General features: G+C 38.5%; 2 protein-coding genes across 3 annotated transcripts; one reads left to right on the top strand and one right to left on the bottom strand.

The window, feature by feature from the left end:
* The first annotated feature begins 344 nt into the window (after positions 1–344).
* On the top strand, positions 345–7,826 carry LOC103717527 (pentatricopeptide repeat-containing protein At4g38010). Of its 2 annotated transcripts, none has more exons than XM_026808623.2 (3): positions 345–2,607; positions 2,692–2,887; positions 6,145–7,826. In XM_026808623.2, exon 1 carries the CDS (start codon positions 476–478, stop codon positions 2,246–2,248), a length of 1,773 nt encoding a protein of 590 aa, XP_026664424.2. In that variant the 5' UTR covers positions 345–475; the 3' UTR covers positions 2,249–2,607; positions 2,692–2,887; positions 6,145–7,826. The 2 variants fall into 2 exon arrangements, with proteins under 2 accessions (XP_026664424.2, XP_026664425.2); XM_026808624.2 differs by having other exon boundaries at positions 6,140–7,826.
* On the bottom strand, positions 3,423–6,947 carry LOC103717552 (protein FLOWERING LOCUS T-like). The gene is made up of 5 exons (XM_008805986.4): positions 6,730–6,947; positions 6,137–6,198; positions 5,979–6,019; positions 4,733–4,949; positions 3,423–3,605 (listed from the first exon to the last, which is right to left on the bottom strand). The coding sequence occupies exons 1-5, from the start codon at positions 6,919–6,921 to the stop codon at positions 3,578–3,580; spliced, it is 540 nt and encodes a 179-aa protein (XP_008804208.2). The 5' UTR covers positions 6,922–6,947; the 3' UTR covers positions 3,423–3,577.
* Positions 7,827–21,919: the final 14,093 nt, after the last annotated feature.

Below are 21,919 nucleotides of genomic sequence, written 5' to 3'. Positions count from 1 at the left end.
GAGGATGCATGGGAAAGTACTTTTGGCATGTTTGATTGACAATGGAAAAGTGACAGATTTTCAGAATACTTATGTTTGATTGACCATCCATTTTTCTGAAAAAGTTATGTGTAATTTCTATTATACTCTTAATAAAAATTAGATCTTTAATGCTTCTTAATGCTGAAAGGTTTTTTTGAAAAAAATAAAAATGAAGTGATTTCTGGCTCAAAAAAATATTTTTTCATATTCTTTATGAATTTTTTTTTTTATAAAATGAAAAAAATTATATTTTAATAAAAATATAATTTTTTTTGTCTCCCTTCCTTAAAAACTTCAACTAAACAAGAGAGTTGATTGCACTTTCCTCCCGTGTTTCCGCAAACCAAACGAGCCGCAGAACTGCAGAAGGCGCGTTTACCCAGCAGCCCGGCTTGCTCCGCGTCATCTTCTTTCTCACTCATAACCGTTCTAACAGTCAATTTTTTCCGGGACTATGAGAGTGGCCTCCTCCGCACATCCTCTGAAATCCCCCCTTCTGAGCCTCCTCCATGAACCCGTAGCCATCAAATCCTTCAACCAAATCCACGCTCTCCTTCTCACCTCCGGTTTCTACAAAGACTCCCTGGTCCTCGCCAAGTTCGCCGAGCTCTTAGCTCTCTCCACCCATCCTTCCTCTGCCTACAAAGTTCTCCGCCAAATCCACCACCACCCAATTCCATTTGTCTTCAACTCACTGATCTCCGGCTATGCCCGAAGCAAGGCTCCCCAGTCAGCCTTTTTATTATTTAAGCATTTGGTTGGCAATGGGGCTCCCATCGACAACCACACCCTCCCCGCGGTGTTGAAATCTTGCACCAAATTCTCAGGCATCGGAGAAGCCAGGCAGCTTCATGGTGTTGCAATCAAGGTGGGATTTCTATGTGATCTCTATGTGCAGAATGCTCTGGTTCATGTGTATGGTACATGCGGTGGGTATGCCGATGCAGGTGATTTGTTTGAAGAAATGCCTGTTAGAGATGTGGTCTCCTGGACTGCGTTGATTTCTGCGTATGTTAAAGGCGGGTTCTTTATCAGGGCGCTGGAGTTGTTTGCTTTGATGGATGTGGAACCGAACATGGCGACTCTAGTGTGTGCGCTTGTTGCTTGTGGTAGGCTGGGGGATGTAAACACGGGTAAAGGAATTCATGGGTTGATCTTGAAGCATGAAGGGGAGTTTGGAGTGGTTGTGGGAAATGCTCTTTTGGATATGTATGTGAAGTGTGAGTGTTTGGATGAGGCAAGGCGGATCTTTGAGGAGCTCCAGGAGAGAGACATAGTTTCTTGGACAAGTATCATAAGTGGGCTGGTGCAATGCAAGCAACCCAAGGAAGCTATAGAAATGTTTCATGAGATGTGTGCCTCAGGGTTGGAGCCAGACAAGGTAACTTTGTCTAGTGTTCTTTCAGCTTGTGCGAGCTTGGGATTACTAGATTCAGGGAAATGGGTCCATGATTACATTGAGCGTTGGGGAATTGAGTGGGATGTTCATATAGGGACCGCCATGGTTGACATGTATGCCAAGTGTGGGCTCCTAGAGATGGCAATGCGCACCTTCGAGAAGATGCCTCACAGGAATGTCTCCTCATGGAATGCATTGCTTGGTGGCCTAGCGATACATGGTTGTGGTAAAGAAGCCCTCCAGCACTTCGATCGGATGGTTAGAAATGGGTTTAATCCTAATGAGGTGACCTTCGTAGCTATCCTCAGTGCCTGTTCTCACTCAGGCTTGGTGGAAGAAGGCCGTCACCATTTCAAATCCATGACTGAAATCTACAATCTCACACCAAGGGTAGAGCATTACGGATGCTTGATTGATCTGCTCTGCAGAGCTGGGCTCATTTCAGAAGCCCATGAACTCGTTAGATCCATGCCAATGAAAGCTGATGTGCTTATATGGGGAGCAATGCTGAGTTCTTGCAAAGCCCATGGGAATGTGGAGCTCTCCCAACAGATCCTCGGCCATCTTCTTGAGCTGGATCCTTCTGACAGTGGGGTGTTTGTGCTCCTCTCCAACATATATGCTACAAGCGATAGGTGGGGAGATGTGACACGTGTGAGGAAGTTGATGAGGGAGAAAGGTATGAAAAAGGAACCAGGGGCTAGTGTCATAGATGTAGATGGTAAAGCTCATGAATTTGTAGTTGGAGAGAGCAACCACCCCAAAAGGGATGAGATATTTCTGGTCTTATACAGCCTAGCAAAACAAGTGCAAGTTGATGGTCTCTAATCCTGTGGGCTCATTATTCAGTTACCGTGACCGTGATAAGGAGGTGAAGGCTCTTGTAGATATCTGACAAACTTATTTATCAGTTAAATTTATTAGTGGCAGAATAACAACAGAATTAGGAGGTAAGTGTTTGGCAGGTAGATTAGTTTATGAACTACCCAATTCTGCTTCTAATGTAGATTTGGCCAAAGTAAGCAGTAAATGATTGATGATTAGTTCCAATACTAGTGCCAAATATGCCTCCCAAGGTCATTCTAGTCATCATCATAATGATTAAAGGTGTTGTAAACATATTTTACGGCAAATCCTTTCCTGAAAAGTGCAAGGTGTGACTGCGTTCTCCTTCATTTGGTTGATTGGTAAAATAATGCTCTTGAGTTCATTTTGCATTTTTGGCTTGTTACAAATAAGTTCTATGCTCATTGCTAATGTTCTTGAATTAGGTTGGAACTTTCTCAAATGACCCCAAAGTCATCTGTCAAAGGAGATCTTCCTTAAATACAATCTTCTGTACATAGAGTTTGAGGTCAGCATTTGGAGACACATCTGTTTGAAGCCCTTTTTCCTTAGGAATGTTCCAACTTATGATACCGAAGTTTTAACTTCTCAACTTATATCCAAGTCTATTTTTCTTATCTGGTGAGCTTACTTCCTTGGTTCAATAGATTAGATTTTAACTCATGTGGCGACCTTTAAGCCCAAGTATCTGCTAAGCATATAAATTATGCTTTTTTTTTAATACCTGAAAGTACTAAGAAAGATGTGGTCATAAAATTTATTACCTAAAATGAATGATAAAAAGATGGTTTATATAAATTCTCTTTGATTCTGGTTAATATTGTGTTTACTTCATTTTCCAAATGACTTACTTTATATTTGACTGTGGCTTCCCTTGGATGGAACTTTGGTTTTCTGCTATCACTGTGATAAGTATCCTATTGATATACAATAAGAATTTTTTATTATCTTTATTTTTGCAGTCTTGGCAATTGGAATCTTGTCACAACCGGCATTTGCAATATCTTCCACCATGAGTTTCATTTACATCATACAGCAAAATAGAGGACATTTTCTGGAACTGCGGCACAATCCTTTTCACTTTAGTAGCTTAGAGAAGCAAAGCAAACTTGCACACACACAAGAGGAAAACAAGAAAAAGGGAAAAAGAGGGGGGGGGGGGGGGGGTGTAGGGGCGTGGGGAGGGGGACCTCTGGAAACTGTGAATTATAAACATTTCTCCATTTGTTGTATGATAAGTCATCCTCACACGGAATATTCCTGAATTAGTATGACTGACCTATCAAATGGTTGACACTTCAGAACAGGTCATCATGTCCATCCGCTGACAGGGTGATACCTGACATGCAACAAACCATTCTTTGAGTTTGTATATAAAATTTAATAATCAGCTGTTTTTTTTAAGAACATTTTATGCCTTATGCACTAGAAAAGAGAGCATTTAAAACCTGCACGAGGGCAAGTATTGTCAGATTCAGGCTTTAGTCTCTTAATATAATTGATATCCATGTGATGATTTTGCTCTCTAATGTTGACAAAATCCTGGATCTATAGATGAACCTCTATTGCATCCATCTTAGTCAAGCTATGGAATTGTTGTTTTAGTACAAAGAAGAATTCCAGATCTAATTTGGATCTAATATAGCAACATGCCAGTACTAGAACACAACCAGGTTACTTTAGGATGTTAGATATAAGGAATGACATGTGAAATAGCTCTATATCCCATAAAAAAATGAATGGGGACCTTGATGAAAACTCATTGATGATACAAGCAAATGTACATCATAACAACATGCAGAAAGTCTAAGCAATGATCTTCTACCAATGCAAACTCAAGGATGCTTATGACAATCTTGATAGAAGTCTGAAACATCTTTTTGATTGTAATAGTCTATAAGGACCTAATTGGTCACCCTACGCCTAATGGAGCACCGAAGAACCTAAAACATCAACATGCTAGGGTATTCCAACAACAACATGATATATAGACATTGTTATGTTATAACCTAAGTTTCATGTATCATCATTTAGTTAAGGTGGCCTATTCATGTGGTTGATGATTGATCTTCAATTAGATGATTTCAGACTAGACTCACATTCTCCAAATATGAGCATAGATAGCTATGCTTCTCAAAATGAGGAGCCTGTCAAGCATAATCTATTCTAAAAGTCAAACTCAAATTATCAGTTGCTGAAATAAAGTAACATGTAGAGATGTCGCCGAAAAAGTTGTAGAGCATAGACTGTGTAGAACATTTGTAGCTGAATTGGAGTTTTTAGTTGATTAAGCCCTTGATTCAATCTAACAATGAATGATTGAATCAAATAGATTTTGAGGTATAGGGTTTCCTGTCATGATATTATGTGCTTGCCTGTGTGCATATTTGTATGCTTGCATTAATGTTTGCTCCAATTGAGAAGAAAATATGAATTGATCATTTTGAACCAGTTAGTCTGATATACCTTCTTCCACCACAACCATTCTCCCTTTGGCAGTTGAAGTACATTGCAGCTACAGGCAGTCCAAGGTTATAAAGTGCTGCAAAATCCCTGGTGTTGAAGTTTTGTCGCCATCCAGGTGCATAAATAGTCTGTCGGACCTCTTGTCGGAACAACACAAACACAAAACGATGAATCCCAGCTGTTGGTCTTGGACTCTCATAGCACACTATTTCATTTCCTAAAACAGTACATCAAAATCAAGTGTCACAGTTTAAAGGGCTTTTTATTGATAATAGAAAGAGCAGAATCTATTGTCACAAGCCTCGTGACTAGGTTTCGAAACGCTTGCTCAAAAAGCTAAGAAAATACATCTGGTGTATCTAAGGCATGGATACAGAATATAGAAAAGAAAATAGCAGTAATTCTTTTAGCATTCAAAATAAATTTAAAAAACTTTAGTTTTAAATTTATGACCGTAAGACCTACATTATAACATATGACCCTGAAAGAATCCCCAGGAAAAGGCAGAGAAAATATCAGAACACCTGCATACTTAAATTTCATGCAACTCTGATCTAATGCATGAGATCACCAAGTTATCAAGGGATTATATATATAGACATGAGTGCCCGCGTGCACACATGTCACAAATGCATGCACGCGCGTGTGCACAGAGAGAGAGAGAGCTCGGTTTCTTGAACCTAACCTTCATCATCCCCTTGGACATGGAAAGTTTGCATGACAGAAAGAAAGCAAGAAATTCTCCCCACGCCCCCCCCCCCCCCCCCCCCCCCCCCCCCCCCCCTCTTCCCCTTCTTTTTTTTTTGCTTTTTTCAAAGAAAAAAGGGAGAAAATCTCTATTACTCTAGCCAGGTTTCTGTCAGCAGTTTGCTTAGTAATAATGACAAAAGTGACTCAAATCATGAAATTTTATGTTTCTACTGAAGACTCCCATGAACCATGTTTAGTGCTTTATACATGTGCTTGCTTTAGCACCCTTGCCACAAACTATCTTCATCTTATGCTCATGGATGCGTGATATACCACATAGCATTTTTCATGGACTTGCATATAATTAGGTAAGGGGAGGGCAGTGCCCACCCAATTTAATCCAAGCAGTTACTAGCAACTTATATTTGCTATAATATTGAGAACCACATGCATTTTGCTTATGTTAAGGAGTAGCAAGTTTAAGGGGGGAAGAATTAATTTGAATGCTAATAGAGTAATTTCACTGCAGAGAAATAATGGCACTGTGATCACTCACCAAAACTAGAATTAGTTGTTTCAGGAATGTCTGTCACCAACCTGAAAGACATCAAAGGATGATGAGTCGATCTAAATGTTCCTTTACTCATGAGTAGTCTTTGAAGTAGAAGGAATTTTATGTATTGCTATCAGCAGTAACAAATAAGGAATATTTACCAGTGCAGGTGCTCTCTTTTGGTTGGATTGCTTGGACTTGGTGCATCAGGGTCCACCATCACCTTGGGAAAAGGTAAGCACATTACTTTGTTACTGATTAGGGGGCAAAACCATTCCAACTAGTGCCGTTAATGAAGCACTAAATCTTAATGGATCTTAGTGTCCACAATAAAGCCATGAACTCTATGGAATGCCGTGCGATTTGTTCTTCTTCAAATAGATGCTAAGATAATAGAATTATTCCAGAAACGGCAAGTCAGAGGATCTTATCAATCTAAGATATTGGCCAACAATGTAGTCAAGATTCTTGGGAAGACGACTTTTGTTAACATTAGCTGCTTACGCTGTTCTCAAAGTGGAACAACTGAAGAGAGAATGACTTTTGTTAACACTGTTCTCAGATGGGATCCACAACAAAAGAGCGTTGAGTGGTAACAAATTATCGCAGCTGAAAAGGCCTAAAAGTAATTGTATGAGCTGAACTTGAGCTTTCTTGGACTAACATATGTGGATAGGCCCACAAATTGCTAACTTGGAGTGGTAGATCCATTTCATTCACAAACGAAGTTAGAGTAAGGCAAATTGATACTTACAAGTGTGTAAAGGGTCCTCATGTCACGTCCTCCGATCTCAACCCTAGGCTCATGCACCACCGCCGATGGCTTGAGCTCGGACCCATTCGTCAGCTCCCTGTTGTTGTAAAGAACCCTAAGCGATGCGGACTTGAAGAACGGGTCCAACACGTCGCCGACAACGTGTCCTACGACAAGTGGATCTCTTGACATGATCTACAAGAATGCTAATCTACACTAGTAGACAACACCAAGAACACTAACTCGATCGAGTGAGGAACTCAGTTGGACCTTGTTAGTTGCTTGATGGATGAAATGGTAAAGGAGAGGCTGATATATATAGGAGCTGAATGATGATGGGGGCATCCATTCCAAAATCATGCTCAAATCCCAGATCTTGGAATCTACTTTTTTTTTTTCCTCTCCATGGAGTATGATTTGAGTTGCTATCAGTGGAATGTTTGAAGTCCTGCTCCTTTGGGGCCTCCACTGGGGTTAGTGGGATTGTCATGCAACCCTATGGTGAATAAAATGTGTCCTTGCCCACATATTCTCTAAATCTTGAAATCTCTTTAATGAACGATATGTAGGAACGAAAAGTGGATTGTCCTTTTGACCTGCTTTCCCTGGATGACAACTCCGGCATGAGGACGGCTTCTCCGTCCTTCCCGGTGGTTGTAGAAGTTCTAAGCTTTTGGGGCAAGTTGAGCACATAGCGGCTATGAGGAGATTCTATGGGCTTAAATTTTTGGTGTGTGACATCATAGACGTGGCTTTAGTTGAACCATGTCATTTTTGCCTCCTTCTCTTTGCTTATTGATAGGACGTGGGGGTATAGGGTGCCCCCGAGCGAAGATAGAGTGGGGATGAAAAGTGATATGGTAATGGTGTTGCAGAGAGGATGAACCTTCTGTACTTAAGTGTGAATGCGAAAAAAAGTTTGAGGCTGGCGGCGGCTTTGGCTTTAGAGTGATGCGAATGTGTTGTTAATAGTTTTCTCACATGGCACGGTGCTCTTATTGCTCAGATAGCGCATTTGGTAGGAGATGCTTCACTCGAGTCTTTGTTTTGGTCGAGATTTTATGATTTAAATAATAGAGAAATCATTAATTTTGAGACTAGCTATCTTTGTTATATGTCTTGCTTTATTTTGAATTTTATTATTGTTTCCACTTTTACGCATTTAAGTGCTAATCCTCTACAATGCTAAAGTTCTTTGTTTCAAAATGTTCTTTGACAGACATCCATCAGGATCATTATCTTTGTCCACATGAAGGACCATAAGTCAAATTCTTCTAGAAATTCGAGTATGGTTGGTCAACTCCCGTACTTGAACCTAAGGTTCCTACTCCCAAAAGATGTCAAATCACAATTACAAATCCAAGTGGAAGCACAATTATTGGGTGGTCTAGCTTGAGATGCACCTTGGCTAGTCAAGTGCTATGTTGAAGGAGCAAAGCTTTGTTTGAAAATAACATTCTCAGCAAAAAAAAAAAACAAAAAAAAACATTCTCAAAGTTGAAAGTACACGTATGTTAGGATTCAATCATTCTATGAAGTGCATGAGAAAACACGTATTATTTAATCACAAGGACACAGGACTACTTAAAAGATATGCCTTGGTCATTTCAAAGGGTCTATGGTAGCCCTTAGATATGCCATGGATTGTGTGCCTTCTCTTCTTACCTTTCTTTTTCTTTTGAAACAATGACAAAGCATCAACAAATATTTAATAAGAATGTTAAAAATTTATCCATATCAAGTACACAGCGAAATCTCCCTTAAAGTTTGAATATACAATGTTATTCCATCTTCAGAGTGTGGCAACCACCAAAGAAGTATATATGCTTGTTTGCGTAAGTACTTATTATATTGTATTTTAAATTTTTAACCATCTTTTCTTTTTTTTCCGCAAGCTGAATGGTCAAAATGATCTTCAAATTATTCAGAAATAACCAAAATTTCAATAAGTTTGATAAATTATTCATGAACTTCTAAGTTCTAACATATCTATGAATTACTTGAAATCACTGAGAATATTTTTTTTCCTAGAAAAGAAGTCCACATCACCTTATCTTAGTAAGATCATTATAAGAGAAATCTTAAAAGGAACTCCTCTCTGTACCTTCAAAATCAACTTGTTATACATTAGAATGGTCATCTTATGGTACCTACTCTAGCTATCATGTATCTTAAGGATATTATATACTAGATCTAAGACAATCACATGAACCATTCATTGGATTGCTAGGATCGGACGGTTGTGGCTAACATGGACAAGGCTTGTTCGGCAGCGATGGTCATATTGATGATTGACTCCGAGTACCTTCTAAGTTTCTTCTAATCAAAGAAGCCATGCCAAAGTCTCTTAAAATTTGTCCGACTAAAGAAACCAAACAAGATTTAGAGATTGGTTTAGAGAGAAGCCAATGGGGCGGCCGACTGGATGGCTGCCTTTGCGGCTCACCATTCAGGGTACACCTTCTGGGCGGGGAGGGGGAGCTGCCACTAGCACTCCACGAGTTAGTATTTTTTGACTCTATTGGATGTATTCGTACGCGTATTGTATGAAAATTAAAAAAAAAAGGAAAAAGAAAAGAAACCAACAAGATGAGGAATGTGCATGCACTTACGTGTCACGGCCTCATTTCCTGGTTGTTGTCTCTCTCTTAGCTTTGTAGAGGTTCAGATTCTCTTAATCTCCTTCTAATTTTATAATTACGATACATTGTTTTCCTGAGAAAAAAATTGTTGCACTTCACTGTGGTTAGGGGAGAAGTACGTAACCAGAACCAGAATCGGCAACGTAAGCATTCTAGAAACAATATATTCCCAAAAGACTTTTTAATCCAAACATAAAAGTATCTCCACCATACTTTTGCCAAATGGAAAGCGGAGATTAATTTTTCATATTAAATTTATTAAGAACGTTCTCTCATCACTTTATTCAAGAGATGCTCTACGAAACGTGCACGCTAAAGAGATTGGTTTGTTAACCTAAGTTAAAGGAGACCTAATTTGAGCTTAGTTTGTTGTTTAACCCTTTGTTATCTTTTTTTAGTTTTGCTTTTAAATGTGTTTTGTGCAAGGGCGGCTCAATATATTTGGGGGCCTAAGGCGAATTCATTAAAAGAGGCCTTTTTTTTAAAAAATAATAATTTTTTTAATAAATGCAAAATATTTTAAAAATTCATTTAAAAATAATAGCTACTAGATGTTCCGAAATTAGTGCTTACAAGTAGTGAAAAGCTATGAGAATAGGGCCCATTTATGCTCAGCTATTAGTATTTAGAAATCTAAACCTTTCAGCACCCTTTAACAACCTAGCTATGTGCATTCATCTACACCACAAATGCTTTCCAATGTATGTGAAGAGGCCCTACCCCCAAAGAATTTACAACATACCTGATCACATTAGAAGATAGCCCAAGCCAAGGCCTTGTTGAAGAGGACATTTTCTTTTATCATGCTCACCACAGACCTCACCCCCTGGCCCCTCGAAAAGCTAATCAATCACAAACAAAAAAAAAAAAAAAAAAAAGGAGGTTGAGCTCATTAAACCACACAATATCACTCCCAATTCTCAGGAAAACCCACCCCTCTACTTTAATGGCCAGATGCAGCCCAAACCCCCCACCACGGCACCACACCACCATACTAAACCCCTCAGCCTCCATCCTGAGTCCCTGACCCAATTCCTCCCTGGCTGGCGCCTGGCTGGCTCCCTCCATCCCTCTCCAGAAGACACCCCACAGTCCCCACCCCCTCCTCCCTCTGTCCCTCACCAGTCACCACCTCACCCCCATGCTCACCCGCCCCAAAACCCCCCTCCCTCAAGTCCTCAACTTCGAGTGGTGCATCGCTCTCCTCCAGACATGCAAATCCCTCCTCACAAAAAAAAAATAGAACAAGATTAGAGATCAAAAAAGAAAAAAAAGGGAGGTTGACGAGATCGAGAGGGATGAAGCCAGGAGGGACTAGGGAGCCCGGGTTCTTGCCTTCTTGTAGCCGGAGCCGGGCTGCCGGAGGACGGTGGACGTGGACCGTGGTCTGTGAACCGCTGGCGCTGACAAGATCGAGAGAGATCAATGGAGCCCAGAGGCCGTGGAGGCCGGAGGCTGGAGTGGCGGAGGCCGGAAGTTGGAGGAGCCGAGCTGCCGAGGAGAGCGGGTCGCTGGAGTCTGGAGAGGAGAGGAGGTCCGGACAAGACTCCGGAGCAGGGGCGGCCCAAAAACTGAAGCTTTGAGAAATGGGAAGCCTCAAGGGGGGAGGTTCAACAAAGAAAAGGTTCAGGAAAGAAAAAAAAAAGCTCTGGGAGAGAAGGGGGGGAAGCACTGACACTGTAGCCCGTTATTTGTCAATTCTGCCCGCCTACCTATAGCCCGTAGCCTGCTGCTTGCTGCCGCCGGAAAGCACTGACACTGTAGCGGTGCCTCCTATCCTAGGCAAAAAAAAAAAATCGGGGCCTTCCTCAGGCCGGGGGCCTTAGGCGACCGCCTCAGTCGCCTAAGGCTCAAGCCGGCCTTGGTTTTGTGTGTGTGCGTGTGTGTGTGTGTGTGTGGTGGGGGGTGGAGGGTTGTACAACTGCTAAGACTTTTCCACATAGAAGAGGGGTGCAATTGCCAGGCGATAGTCTTGACAATGATTCACTTACAAGATAGATTCAACTTTTAGGGACAGTTTGAATGCCTGCAACTTATGTTTTACTGTAAGTCCATAGCTGCAATGCATGCAATTGGATGCCTATAGCTGGACCACTATTGCCAAAAGAGGTTACAACAAGGTTTGTAGCTTAGCCTCTATTTGCTGCAATTGTTGTAGAGTGCTATTGTAATATCCAACCCAGCTAATAAAAAACTGGGCCTAGTCCACTTAACCAGTCCAAATGTAAGAGTTGGAGTAGGAGATGAAAAAAAAAAAGATAAAGCCTTATTTGGAGTGGGAGACGGACTCTCCCATCTCGATTCGCTATAGATGCTTGGAAACTTAGCCTCCAACGGCTATTTGAAGAACCCCACACTCCTTTCACGTCATCATCGACAGATTTTGCCGATCACCACTGGTAGACCATCGTTGGTTCCTTTTCTTTCTCCTCTTGACTTCCAACAGTCATTATTTACGGTGCTCACTAAAGATTTTAGTTAAGCGCTCGCCAAAGTCTTGGGTTCAATTACAAATATTTTCTGAATCAAATTATTTTTGATTTATGAATTTGATGCATAATGTATTATTATATATATCTTTTTTAGAATATCTTATGATGCTTGATGGAACGTATTGGTTTTGATATGCATTATGCTCAGTTGATTTCAATATCGTGTGATTTTATGTATTTTACGATTTGGAATATTGAACATGCTTGTGAGAAAAAGAATTTTGATTTGAAATAGATTTGGACTCGCAACTAAACTATATTTTGATACCCTACCAGTGGGGGTTCTATGTTGGCATTTTGATACCCTGCTAGTGGGGTTGTACGTTAGCACTTTGATCCCTACCAGTGAAGGTTGTACATCGACATTTCGATACCTTACCCATGGGGGTTGTATGTTGGCACTTTCATACTCTGCTAGTAGGGGTTGTACATTGACATTTCGATATCCTGCCAGTGGAGGTATACGTTAGTACTTTGATACCCTGCCATTGGGGGTTATGCGGTGGCACTTTGATGTGGTTATAATTCTTGGTTGTCGAGTTGAATTTGATGATTTGAAAGAAATTGATTTATGAACGACATTTAGATTTTAAGAAAAATTGAATTTAGCATGTGTAATGTTTCGATAATACTGCATATCTGGATTTGGTTTTGAATTAATAAATTTTGTATGCTTATTTTCTGTAAATAATTACTTAATTTATTGCTTACTTAATCTGGTTAAAGTGTTCATTGTTTACTGAGTTATTTAGCTCATCATATGACTTCTTATTTCTTTTACAGATTCAGAAAACTAATCTGATAGGAGTATCAATATGGGAGAGCAAATTGTAGGACTTTTCCATAGATTATCTTAAATTAGATTTATTTAAACTGATGTATTGCTTTAGAATAATGTTGGAATTAGGATACCTTTTAATTTTTGAGTTAGTATTTAAAATAAAATTTAAATATTATTATTTAAATTATTACACTGCATGTTTACGATATCATGTGGAGATGCAGTACATACTTGTAGAAAGAAATCTCTATAAATATACAGCGGCTGACGCGACTCTTGACTCACGATCTCGGGCTGGAGGCATGATAACTGTGTAGCTCTCGATAGCTGCTATCAGGAGAACGGAGATTCATTGAATTAGATGGTCCACCTATTCACTCCACAAGTTCTTTGGTGTGAAATTGAGAGATTAAAAAAAAAAAGGTCGATCTTGAGCTCTATGGTAGGTTTCACCTTCGAGGGACAGGCTAAACGCGCATGCGACCGGATGCAAGATTTTTGTCGTAGGGTGAGAAAAGAAGTTCAATGCATACACGTAAGGGAAAAGAATCTATCAACTAACTTTTGATAAAAATTTTAATAAATGTGCCGACTAAGAATAAAGGAGCCCGTGAGTCGTGACATGGGCATCTTCCATTGGAATGGGTGACGACAACGAGTCAAAAAGATTAAAGGCCAAGAAACGACCACGCACCGGCTACCAAACCGAAAGGCTAAAGCAGGAGGAAAGTGGTTTTTCGCAGAATTTGGCTTGGATCCCATAGTTTATCTTTTACGGCAATTACTTATTTTTTTTTTTAACTGTATTAGATTTAAAGATGCAAATGGGTCAACTTGGCCTGTGACTCGATCCGTTTAGATCCGACTCGACCTATTTTGAAGGATCCGTAGAGTCGGATCGAGTTCTAAAATTGGACCCATTCCATTTTTTGGATCGGATCTGGGTTTACTAAATTCAGACCCGACCCTATGCATTTGAATTTGAGTAATTTTGAGTTTTCAACCTTGAGAGTTAGCACTAAGTTGATTGATTGTATGCTTTTAAATTTGAACTATGCAAGTTAAAGTATGAATTAGTTAAATGGGTTGGTTAAAACTATTGAACGTTACATATTCTTTTATATTCTTTTATGGTGAGCTTTTAGGTCTACTTTAGCAATAGGAAAATTAAGATATAGAATAGATCATATTCTATGGTCGTCAGATAGATAAAGATATAGAATGAAAATTAACAAGGGGATGAGACACAAGAAAGGTCTACAAAAATAGTAGTTGTTGTTCTTGTTGTTGCTGTCTCTCATAAAAATTAATATAAGTTGAAATATTTTCTTATATTCCTACTGTCACTTTTTTAGTGCATCACTATAAAAAAAAGCGAACAAGAGCTTGGTATGTTACCGTAAATTTCAGCATTGAAGTTTGGGGACATGATATTCTAACTGTTGTACCATCTGGTTTTAGGAGGAGACTGAAGGCACCTTTTGAGAGGAAAAGTAACTGAAGAAAAAAAAAGGTGAAATAGTGGATGAAGAGAGGAAGACTCAAGCTGGACTAAACCCGGATCCGAATTTTTTGGGTTGGGGCCGGATTATATATAAACTCGACTCAATCCGAAAACCTGTTGGCTCTGAAATTTTAGCACTGGACTCGGTCCGACCGACCCAGCCTTATATTGGATTGGGTTTAGGTCCAACATTAGGACTCGAATAAGGAGCTAGGTTGGGTCAGAGTCACTCATGACCTAGGATGGCTTGACTTAATAAATAAATAGAAATAATATTGTTATGTAGACTTAATAAAACTTATTAATTTGAGTCTAATTTATGCATATTTACTTTAATAAAGTAGCTAGCCGATTTTATCTTAGATTATCAGCACCCATCCTCTGAAAGAAGGGGCAGGTGTTCCAATCCTAATGATTGCACATACGTATATCTATGAATGTCATATTGCAGTAGGTCTATTAATAAGTTGTAGTTCGACAATGATTAAAACAAGATACAGGCAATTACATAGGTGTATCATATTTTTGACCTTGTGATAAAATTTGAGTTATTTAATTTGTATTTAATTTTACTTTTTCTATGGCAATTGGAGTCTGACTCTTTTAAAAGTTCTAAAGTTAAAGCTCTTCTATTAGTAGGAGCTTATTTCACTTTCAAGAAGATAAGCTTTGAAAATACGATATAAAATAATATACTATTTCGCACTTTGTGGATTGGGTATCTATAAAATACTATTTTTGATATATATTTTTTTGAACAAGGACTATTTTCAATATATGCTTAAATGCATTTAGTAATGTTTTAAAAATGGACCGGATGTCGAACCATTTTATTAGCCGGTTCCTGATTCAACTGATTCACGGAATGCTGATGTCGGCATGATATCATAATTGCAAATTTTATTATTTAAAATTTTTAAGAAACTAAAAAAATGAAAAAATTATCCTAACCCTAATCATAATGGTGATAAATGCAGTGGAGGCTCTCTTTTTTTTGGTTATTGAATTCTATTTATTTATTAGTTTGGAGCTTTGGGCCTTCGTATTTGGGGTAGTAAATTAGTAATTTAAGCTTTTAGATTAAAATATTTAAATCTAAAATTTCAGCCAAAATATCAAATTTTTATGATTTATCCAATTCAAACGAATCATCTGGTTCAATCGATTCATCTTGTTCAGATGGTTCATCTAATTTTAACTGATTTTTGACCAATACAGTTTAAGCGTACATACCAGACCAGTTAAATGACCGATTTCTGGTTCAACTGGTTGAACCAGTCGATCCAGTCCGATTTTAACAATATTATGATTTAGAGATTCAGTAAAGACTATTATCTGACGGACATATCCTAATTATTCTTTATATTTAGACTCTCTATTTATTATATGTGTTGTCTCGCACAAACCGAAAACCAAAAATCTAAATGAGAAAAAAATTTTCTTTTTTTTAAATATATTTTGAAGAGATTATATGCGGCTATAAGATATCGATTCAACATATTCACCATCCTTAGCTCGTCATTCAAGACTATAAATCTTATACACCATGAGTGGTTCGATCTACTTACTGAATGAAGTCACAAATGTGCCTCCACAATCTAGCTAACATATAGACCGTTGCTTTTATTTCCTAAATATCTGTTTGCGAATATGATATATTTTTGAATAAATCCTATATGATCCTTTAAATAAAATTATATTTATTTTTTTAATACTTTCTCATTGATACATGCCCTTCACAAGCAAGTACAGGTTTTAGCATTTGGGTTCTTGAATTTTAGGGAAGTATCAGCTACCAAGACCTATATAAACTATTACCATGGCTTTACCAGCTTATGTTCAGGATTGCCATGGGTCTGGTTTTGGGGGGTCTGATCCATTCTTTGGACTAGTTAAAGCCAGCTCCTTTGTCCAATTGGTGGCATTTCACTAAGGGAAGACATGTTTGGACTTCATCCATCAGTGATCCAGGTCTAGTTAAAGCCAGTGTAGGGTCATTAACCTGGCTCCAGCCTGCCATGGATCAATCTTTTTAATGCCTTGAGTATGTGCAGTTTTATGGCTTTTTCCAGCTAAGAAAAAAGTGTTGTACGGTTGATCTCGACGAATTTTTTATGAAGAATTGATCCTTTCATCACATCTGGATGAGTATGCTGGAGGTAGCTTTATGAAACAGTCTTTGGATAGAATAGCCTTGTAATATATTCTGAACCTTTTGCAAATGGCATAGAAAAGAACCTAGTTGTTTAAGCTCTACTATATAACTCAGGATCTTTCATTCTGTAATTAAATTATAGAGGAGAACCAGATCTATATATCTCCATGTAGGCCAAAACTATGTACAAGTGGTACGTATCCATGATCTCTCTCTCTCTCTCTCTCTTATGATGTGTCCTCCATCCATTTTGCAAACACAAGTGTATGGAGTGGAGGAGGGTGTGGTTCACATCACAAACTTGGTCGAATCACCATTCACCAACTTGTGCCTGTTGATTTAGATCAGCAATCTCATCAGTATAAGGGAATATCTATCTACAAGACCTAGAAGATAAAAATGGATGCCTATGGCTCTACTCTTATAGAATCTGTGCACCAACGATTATGACTTGATTAAAACATTTGAGGCAGGTGAGCATGAAGGTTGTGATCTATGTCCAATTACGAAGAAGCATCAAACTACCAACTCTTATAATCATATTTTCAATCTAGGTCATCGGTATCCAATCTCCAATTAATGACTTTATGAATTATATTTAGCATCCTAACGAGGCTTTTGTAATTATATATAGGCTGCTTTTGTGAGAAAGATGGTGAAGATCTACCCAAGATAAAAATTTTGTATTGGAGAGCTTGAAAATGAACAACAAGACTCAAACTTAGAACCTTCTCCAAGAATAGAAGAGCTGTGACCACTATAGCATTACCTAGTCTATAACATGGGCTGCTCCTTGATCAAGGAGTTAGTCTAGTATGCTATTCAAAAATGGCATTATGGGTGGCAATTATGAAACGAAGCACATAGATGTGCATGGGTTGTTTGCATGCAGTACACCACAAGATACACAAGAGTGAAGTAGCTTAATTAGCAAGAATTTTATTTCGAAGATGCTAGCTTACCAAGCTTCTGATAGTTGCACTAGTGACCTAGATTGAAATATTGTCTTCATCAATCCTCAGGAGAAAAAAAGAAAAAAGAATAAAAGGTTTCCACATTTCACACACTGCAAATGGAATAAGTCTAGATTTTTTGTTTTTTTTTTCCCTGGTAAGAAGTGCAGAAAGTTGGTAATGGCATGTAATTCTGCAAGTATATCTATTACCTTTTCTCATATCGATCGAGGCAAGGAAAGTTTTCAGTTACAGAAAATGAGAATGCTAATGATTTCTATTAAGTTCTAGAAATTGATGGTGACTTAGAAGAGTGTTTTTATTTTCGATTGCTTGCAAGATTACAATAAGGAGTATACTTAGGGTAATCTATACACCTAGATCTATGTAATAACTAGTGCATCTATATCTTCACCAAAAAAATATTTTCACTTGGCATCACCAATCTGTTTCTGAATGTATTACAACATCGTATGTTTGTAAATTAGTTAAACAAACTCAAATGGTGTGCAACATGTCACCCAAAAAATTAAGTGGATAAAAAGGGTCATGTTTGGAGAATTAATGATGACATTTTGATGTATTTCGGGAGCGAAAGCTTGATGTTCCATGAAAAACATAATGTTTCTTATCCAGTGCCAGAACAACAATGAAGTTTCAGGACCAAAGATAATTCCTTTTAATTTTGTTGATCAATCGATGAAGAGAAATTTTAATTGCTCATGCTCGAAGGGAACGAAAAATGACCGAAGATGAATGCTTGCAGGTAGTGATCACTATTCCCTTCAACATTTTAAAAGTCGGATTTAATGACCCTAGAAAGTTAGGGTCTAAACTCATATCATCTCAGTCCGATCCCCTTTAGATCGCGACAGTTAATTAAAATTTTAACTATGTTATAATTAAAAATAATGGACCACATAACATGGGCATCTCTTGACTTGCATGCACGAAGATAATCTACATGATAAGAATTTAGACACTTTAGTACGTTAGATTTACGACGCATGAGCTATGAAATAAAGTGGTCCAATTGAGGCATTAATTTAATATTCCCTTGATTTGCCGGATCAAGCTTTTGAATATGTATACTATGTCCCAAAAGTTGACGTATCCATTTAATTACGTATCAGCTATAGTTGATTTGGATTCGAGTATAAATATAATATACCAGAATTAGATTCAAAGCGCGAATATGGTTGCAAAGGTCACTTAATTAATCCACATATGGCTGAGACATTATGGATGAAAGGGTGGGTCTTTATTATTGCCATTAGTTGCTAGGAAAGAAATATGTAAATATTAAAAAAGCTTGTAAAATTATATTTTTAGTGTGATGATTGGTCGAGTTAGAAGAGTCACTGGATGTTGGCTACCATTCACATAGCTTCGAATAAAACCCACCTAACCATAGCCATGCTATTCGCGTTATTGAAAAAGTGTTATGATTTGTCATCATATTTGTTCTTAGGTGAAGAAATAAGTACTTGCTAAGACTGATAATTTTAAAAGAAATGATTATTGCTACTTTATTTATAATCCATAGATTATTGTGGCGCACGCCAGGACTCACAGTGGTCGGGGCAGAGCTGCGGGCTGCTTGGCTGGGTATATCCTATGCGTGGCAGGTACTTGGTGTGGAGCGGGTCTGCCTTAAGGGAGACTCATCTGTGGTTATCAACTGGCTCCGAGAAGCGAATCGGTTTGGGGATGGTCATCCCCTCATTCGGAAGATCTGTAGGGTGGCACGGTTGATGGGCGATGTTCAGATAGGACACGTGTTCAGAGAGGCGAACAGGGCTGCAGACTGGGTCGTCTCTTTTATTGCTCGGCATTTCGGAAATTTTTTTTGGACGTTTGTATCAGACGTTCATCCTTATTTGCAACTTTTGCTTTCCCGCGATTTAGCAGGCTGTACTCACGTTAGAGTTATATGAAATGAGTAGCCGTTTTTATCCCAAAAAAACCATTAAAAATTTCAAAAATAAGCTTATCTTTCCTCCTAACCATTGTAGCGGTGTTTGGTAAACCAGGTGGTATTACTAAGATAATCTTAACACAACGGTGATCCCTATCCTGGGATAAATAGGTCCCGATGATCATCATAATCCATAATTGGTATGCTGTGTTTCAATGATTAATTAAAAATTTTCAAGAATCCATAAGTAAAATATTTGGTATTCCATGAGAATCCAAGATCTCTGACTATATACTACCAAAACTATCCTAATATATTCCATAATATATATATATGTATTTTATAAAAATATATTATATTAATATATTAATATACTTATTAATATATTAATTATTAATATATTTATTAAAATATATTTAGTAATCCAATAAATTACTAATCCTATAAAAATATATTAGTTGTTGTTATAAAATTATTATTTTCATTTATACTTATAATATCTCATTAGTTTAATACTAATATTTTTTAATTAGGAAAATAAGGTAAATAGAAGTAATAAATTAAATAATTTTATTATATAAATATAAAGTACAATAGTATGTTTCTATTATAATTTAAAAATAAAATAAAATAATAATAATATGATGATAATATGATTCATAATATGTTATAATAAATATATGACAAATACTGTACATGTAATATCAATAAAATATAATATATATAATATTGATATTATATATTAATGATATATTGATATAATAATTTTTTTGCTGGACTAACAGGTATTTTTGGCCCCAAATTTTAGCCTAAAGCCATTGCCCTAAGCAATCTTTGATACCCATCCTCAAGGATAGATTTCTCATCACTAGGTTGGGTTGTTATTTGAGGATATAGGGATGATTTTAGGCCTAGAAATAGGCTCAGGCTGGGCCAACTTCGAGCTAGACTTCAGGCTGGGCCTGAAAGAGCTCAGACCGGGTTTGGGTTTAAATGTAGAGTCTATTTATTTTTTGGGCCGGGCTCGGACATGTCATTGGCCTGGCCTGAGCCTAGCTTGAGCCCGAACAAGTCTCGAAATGGAGCCCGAATTCAGGCCCGAATCAATTTATTTTTATATGTTGTTATTTGGAGAGAATAATGAAAAAGTGAAGGACAAATTAAAATGAGTTTAGCTGAAAATAATGTATCATGAATCATTTACTTGTGCCATAAAAGAGAGCCTAATTTTTAACTAGCTCATTTACTTGAGAAGCAATATTATGAAATATTAAACTTCAATCAGGTTTGAGTCGGCCCTATTTTTGTTCCAAACGTGTACTTCGGGCCGGCTCAATCGGGTTCGTGCCTGGGCTCGGACTTGGATTATCCAAAAAAATTTAGGCCTAAATCTGGCCCGAAACCCCCAAAAAAATTCGGGCCAAGTTTGGGTAGGGCATAGCCCGACCTGACCCAGCCCAGTTCCAACCTTAGATAATTTGGAATTATTGCCTCATAGGATAATCATGGTAGAACCAAATGCAGTGATCTCGTTGCTTTCATCCACATTATTCTTTATCTTAGGATCATCACTCCATACCAAACACCCCTATATGTAAGCATCCCTCATGATAATTCACTTTTGTTCTCTCTTGATGTCAACTTCTACCAAAGTTTATCCATTGAAATTGATACGAATCAATTGAACTGTTGACAAGCTGATGACCCAAAGATTGATTTAAAGATTGATTTTGATGATCACAAAACCTTGAAGTATAAATACTAATGTTTGTGTTGCAAGGAGAAAGATATTTATTTTGCAAGGAACATAGCAAGTTGGAAGAACACAAGAAGGCCTCCAAAGCTCTCAAGAAAAGTTGGAAGAAAGCTACAATTTATTGGCCCAAGTCTCAAGTTCAAAGGATTCAATTTAGAAGAGCAAGTTTTAAGAAAAAATTCAAAGGAAAGGCACTCGAGTCGACTCCTACAGTTCCGAGTCGACTCCAAGGAGCAACAGACAGACGGACAGAAAGATTCATCTCAGAACCTGTCAACGAGTCGACTCCTGAAGAGCGCGAGTCGACTCCGATGTTCACCGAGTCGACTCCAGGGTAGTATGAGTCGACTCCTAGGAGTCACAGGCAGAAAAGTCAGAGAGCAGTTTTTGGGTCTGAGATTCGAGTCGACTCCAGTGGAACGCGAGTCGACTCCGATGGTTGGCAAGTCGACTCCAAAGAAAGTGAGAGTCGACTCTCAGAGGAACACAAGGAAAAAGACAGAAGACCAATTTACTGACTCTGAGATTCGAGTCGACTCCCGCAATACGCGAGTCGACTCCTAGACACCGCAACCCAAAGACAGAAGACGGTATTTTCGTCTCTGAGAGGCGAGTCGACTCCAAGACAGTTCGAGTCGACTCCAAGGCAGCGCGACCCCAAAAATGCAGAGGATCAGTTTTCGGGCTCTGAGAGCCGAGTCGACTCCAAGAGAATCCGAGTCGACTCGAGGAAGAAAATCAGAAAGTATGTCCTCTGGATTCATGGGATGAGCCGACTCCGAAGATGCCAAGTCAGCTCCAGATGTTGGCGAGTCGACTCCGGGTTAAGTCGAGTCGACTCCCAGTCAAGGCATGCACTTTAATTCAAATTTGGAACAGTGGCCGAGTCGTCTCCAGTAAAGCACGAGCCGACTCCTGCAACAGGCGAGTCGACTCCTGATCGCGCGAGTCGACTCCGATCCCAACGGTCATATTGTCAGGAAGTGCAG

Source organism: Phoenix dactylifera, chromosome 14, assembly GCF_009389715.1.
Source record: "Phoenix dactylifera cultivar Barhee BC4 chromosome 14, palm_55x_up_171113_PBpolish2nd_filt_p, whole genome shotgun sequence".
NCBI classification, from domain to species: Eukaryota; Viridiplantae; Streptophyta; class Magnoliopsida; order Arecales; family Arecaceae; genus Phoenix; species Phoenix dactylifera.
The sequence above is the reverse complement of the archived record's forward strand: the minus strand, read 5'-3'. Positions and strand labels throughout refer to the sequence as shown.

Coding starts and splice junctions, on each gene's coding strand:
- LOC103717527 (XM_026808623.2), top strand. CDS start 476: ATGAGAGTGGCCTCCTCCGCACATCCTCTGAAATCCCCCCTTCTGAGC.
- LOC103717552 (XM_008805986.4), bottom strand. CDS start 6,921: ATGTCAAGAGATCCACTTGTCGTAGGACACGTTGTCGGCGACGTGTTG. Junction 6,199..6,729: donor TGAGGACCCTTTACACACTT/GTAAGTATCAAT, acceptor CCTTTTCCCAAG/GTGATGGTGGACCCTGATGC. Junction 4,950..5,978: donor AACAACTAATTCTAGTTTTG/GTGAGTGATCAC, acceptor GTACTGTTTTAG/GAAATGAAATAGTGTGCTAT.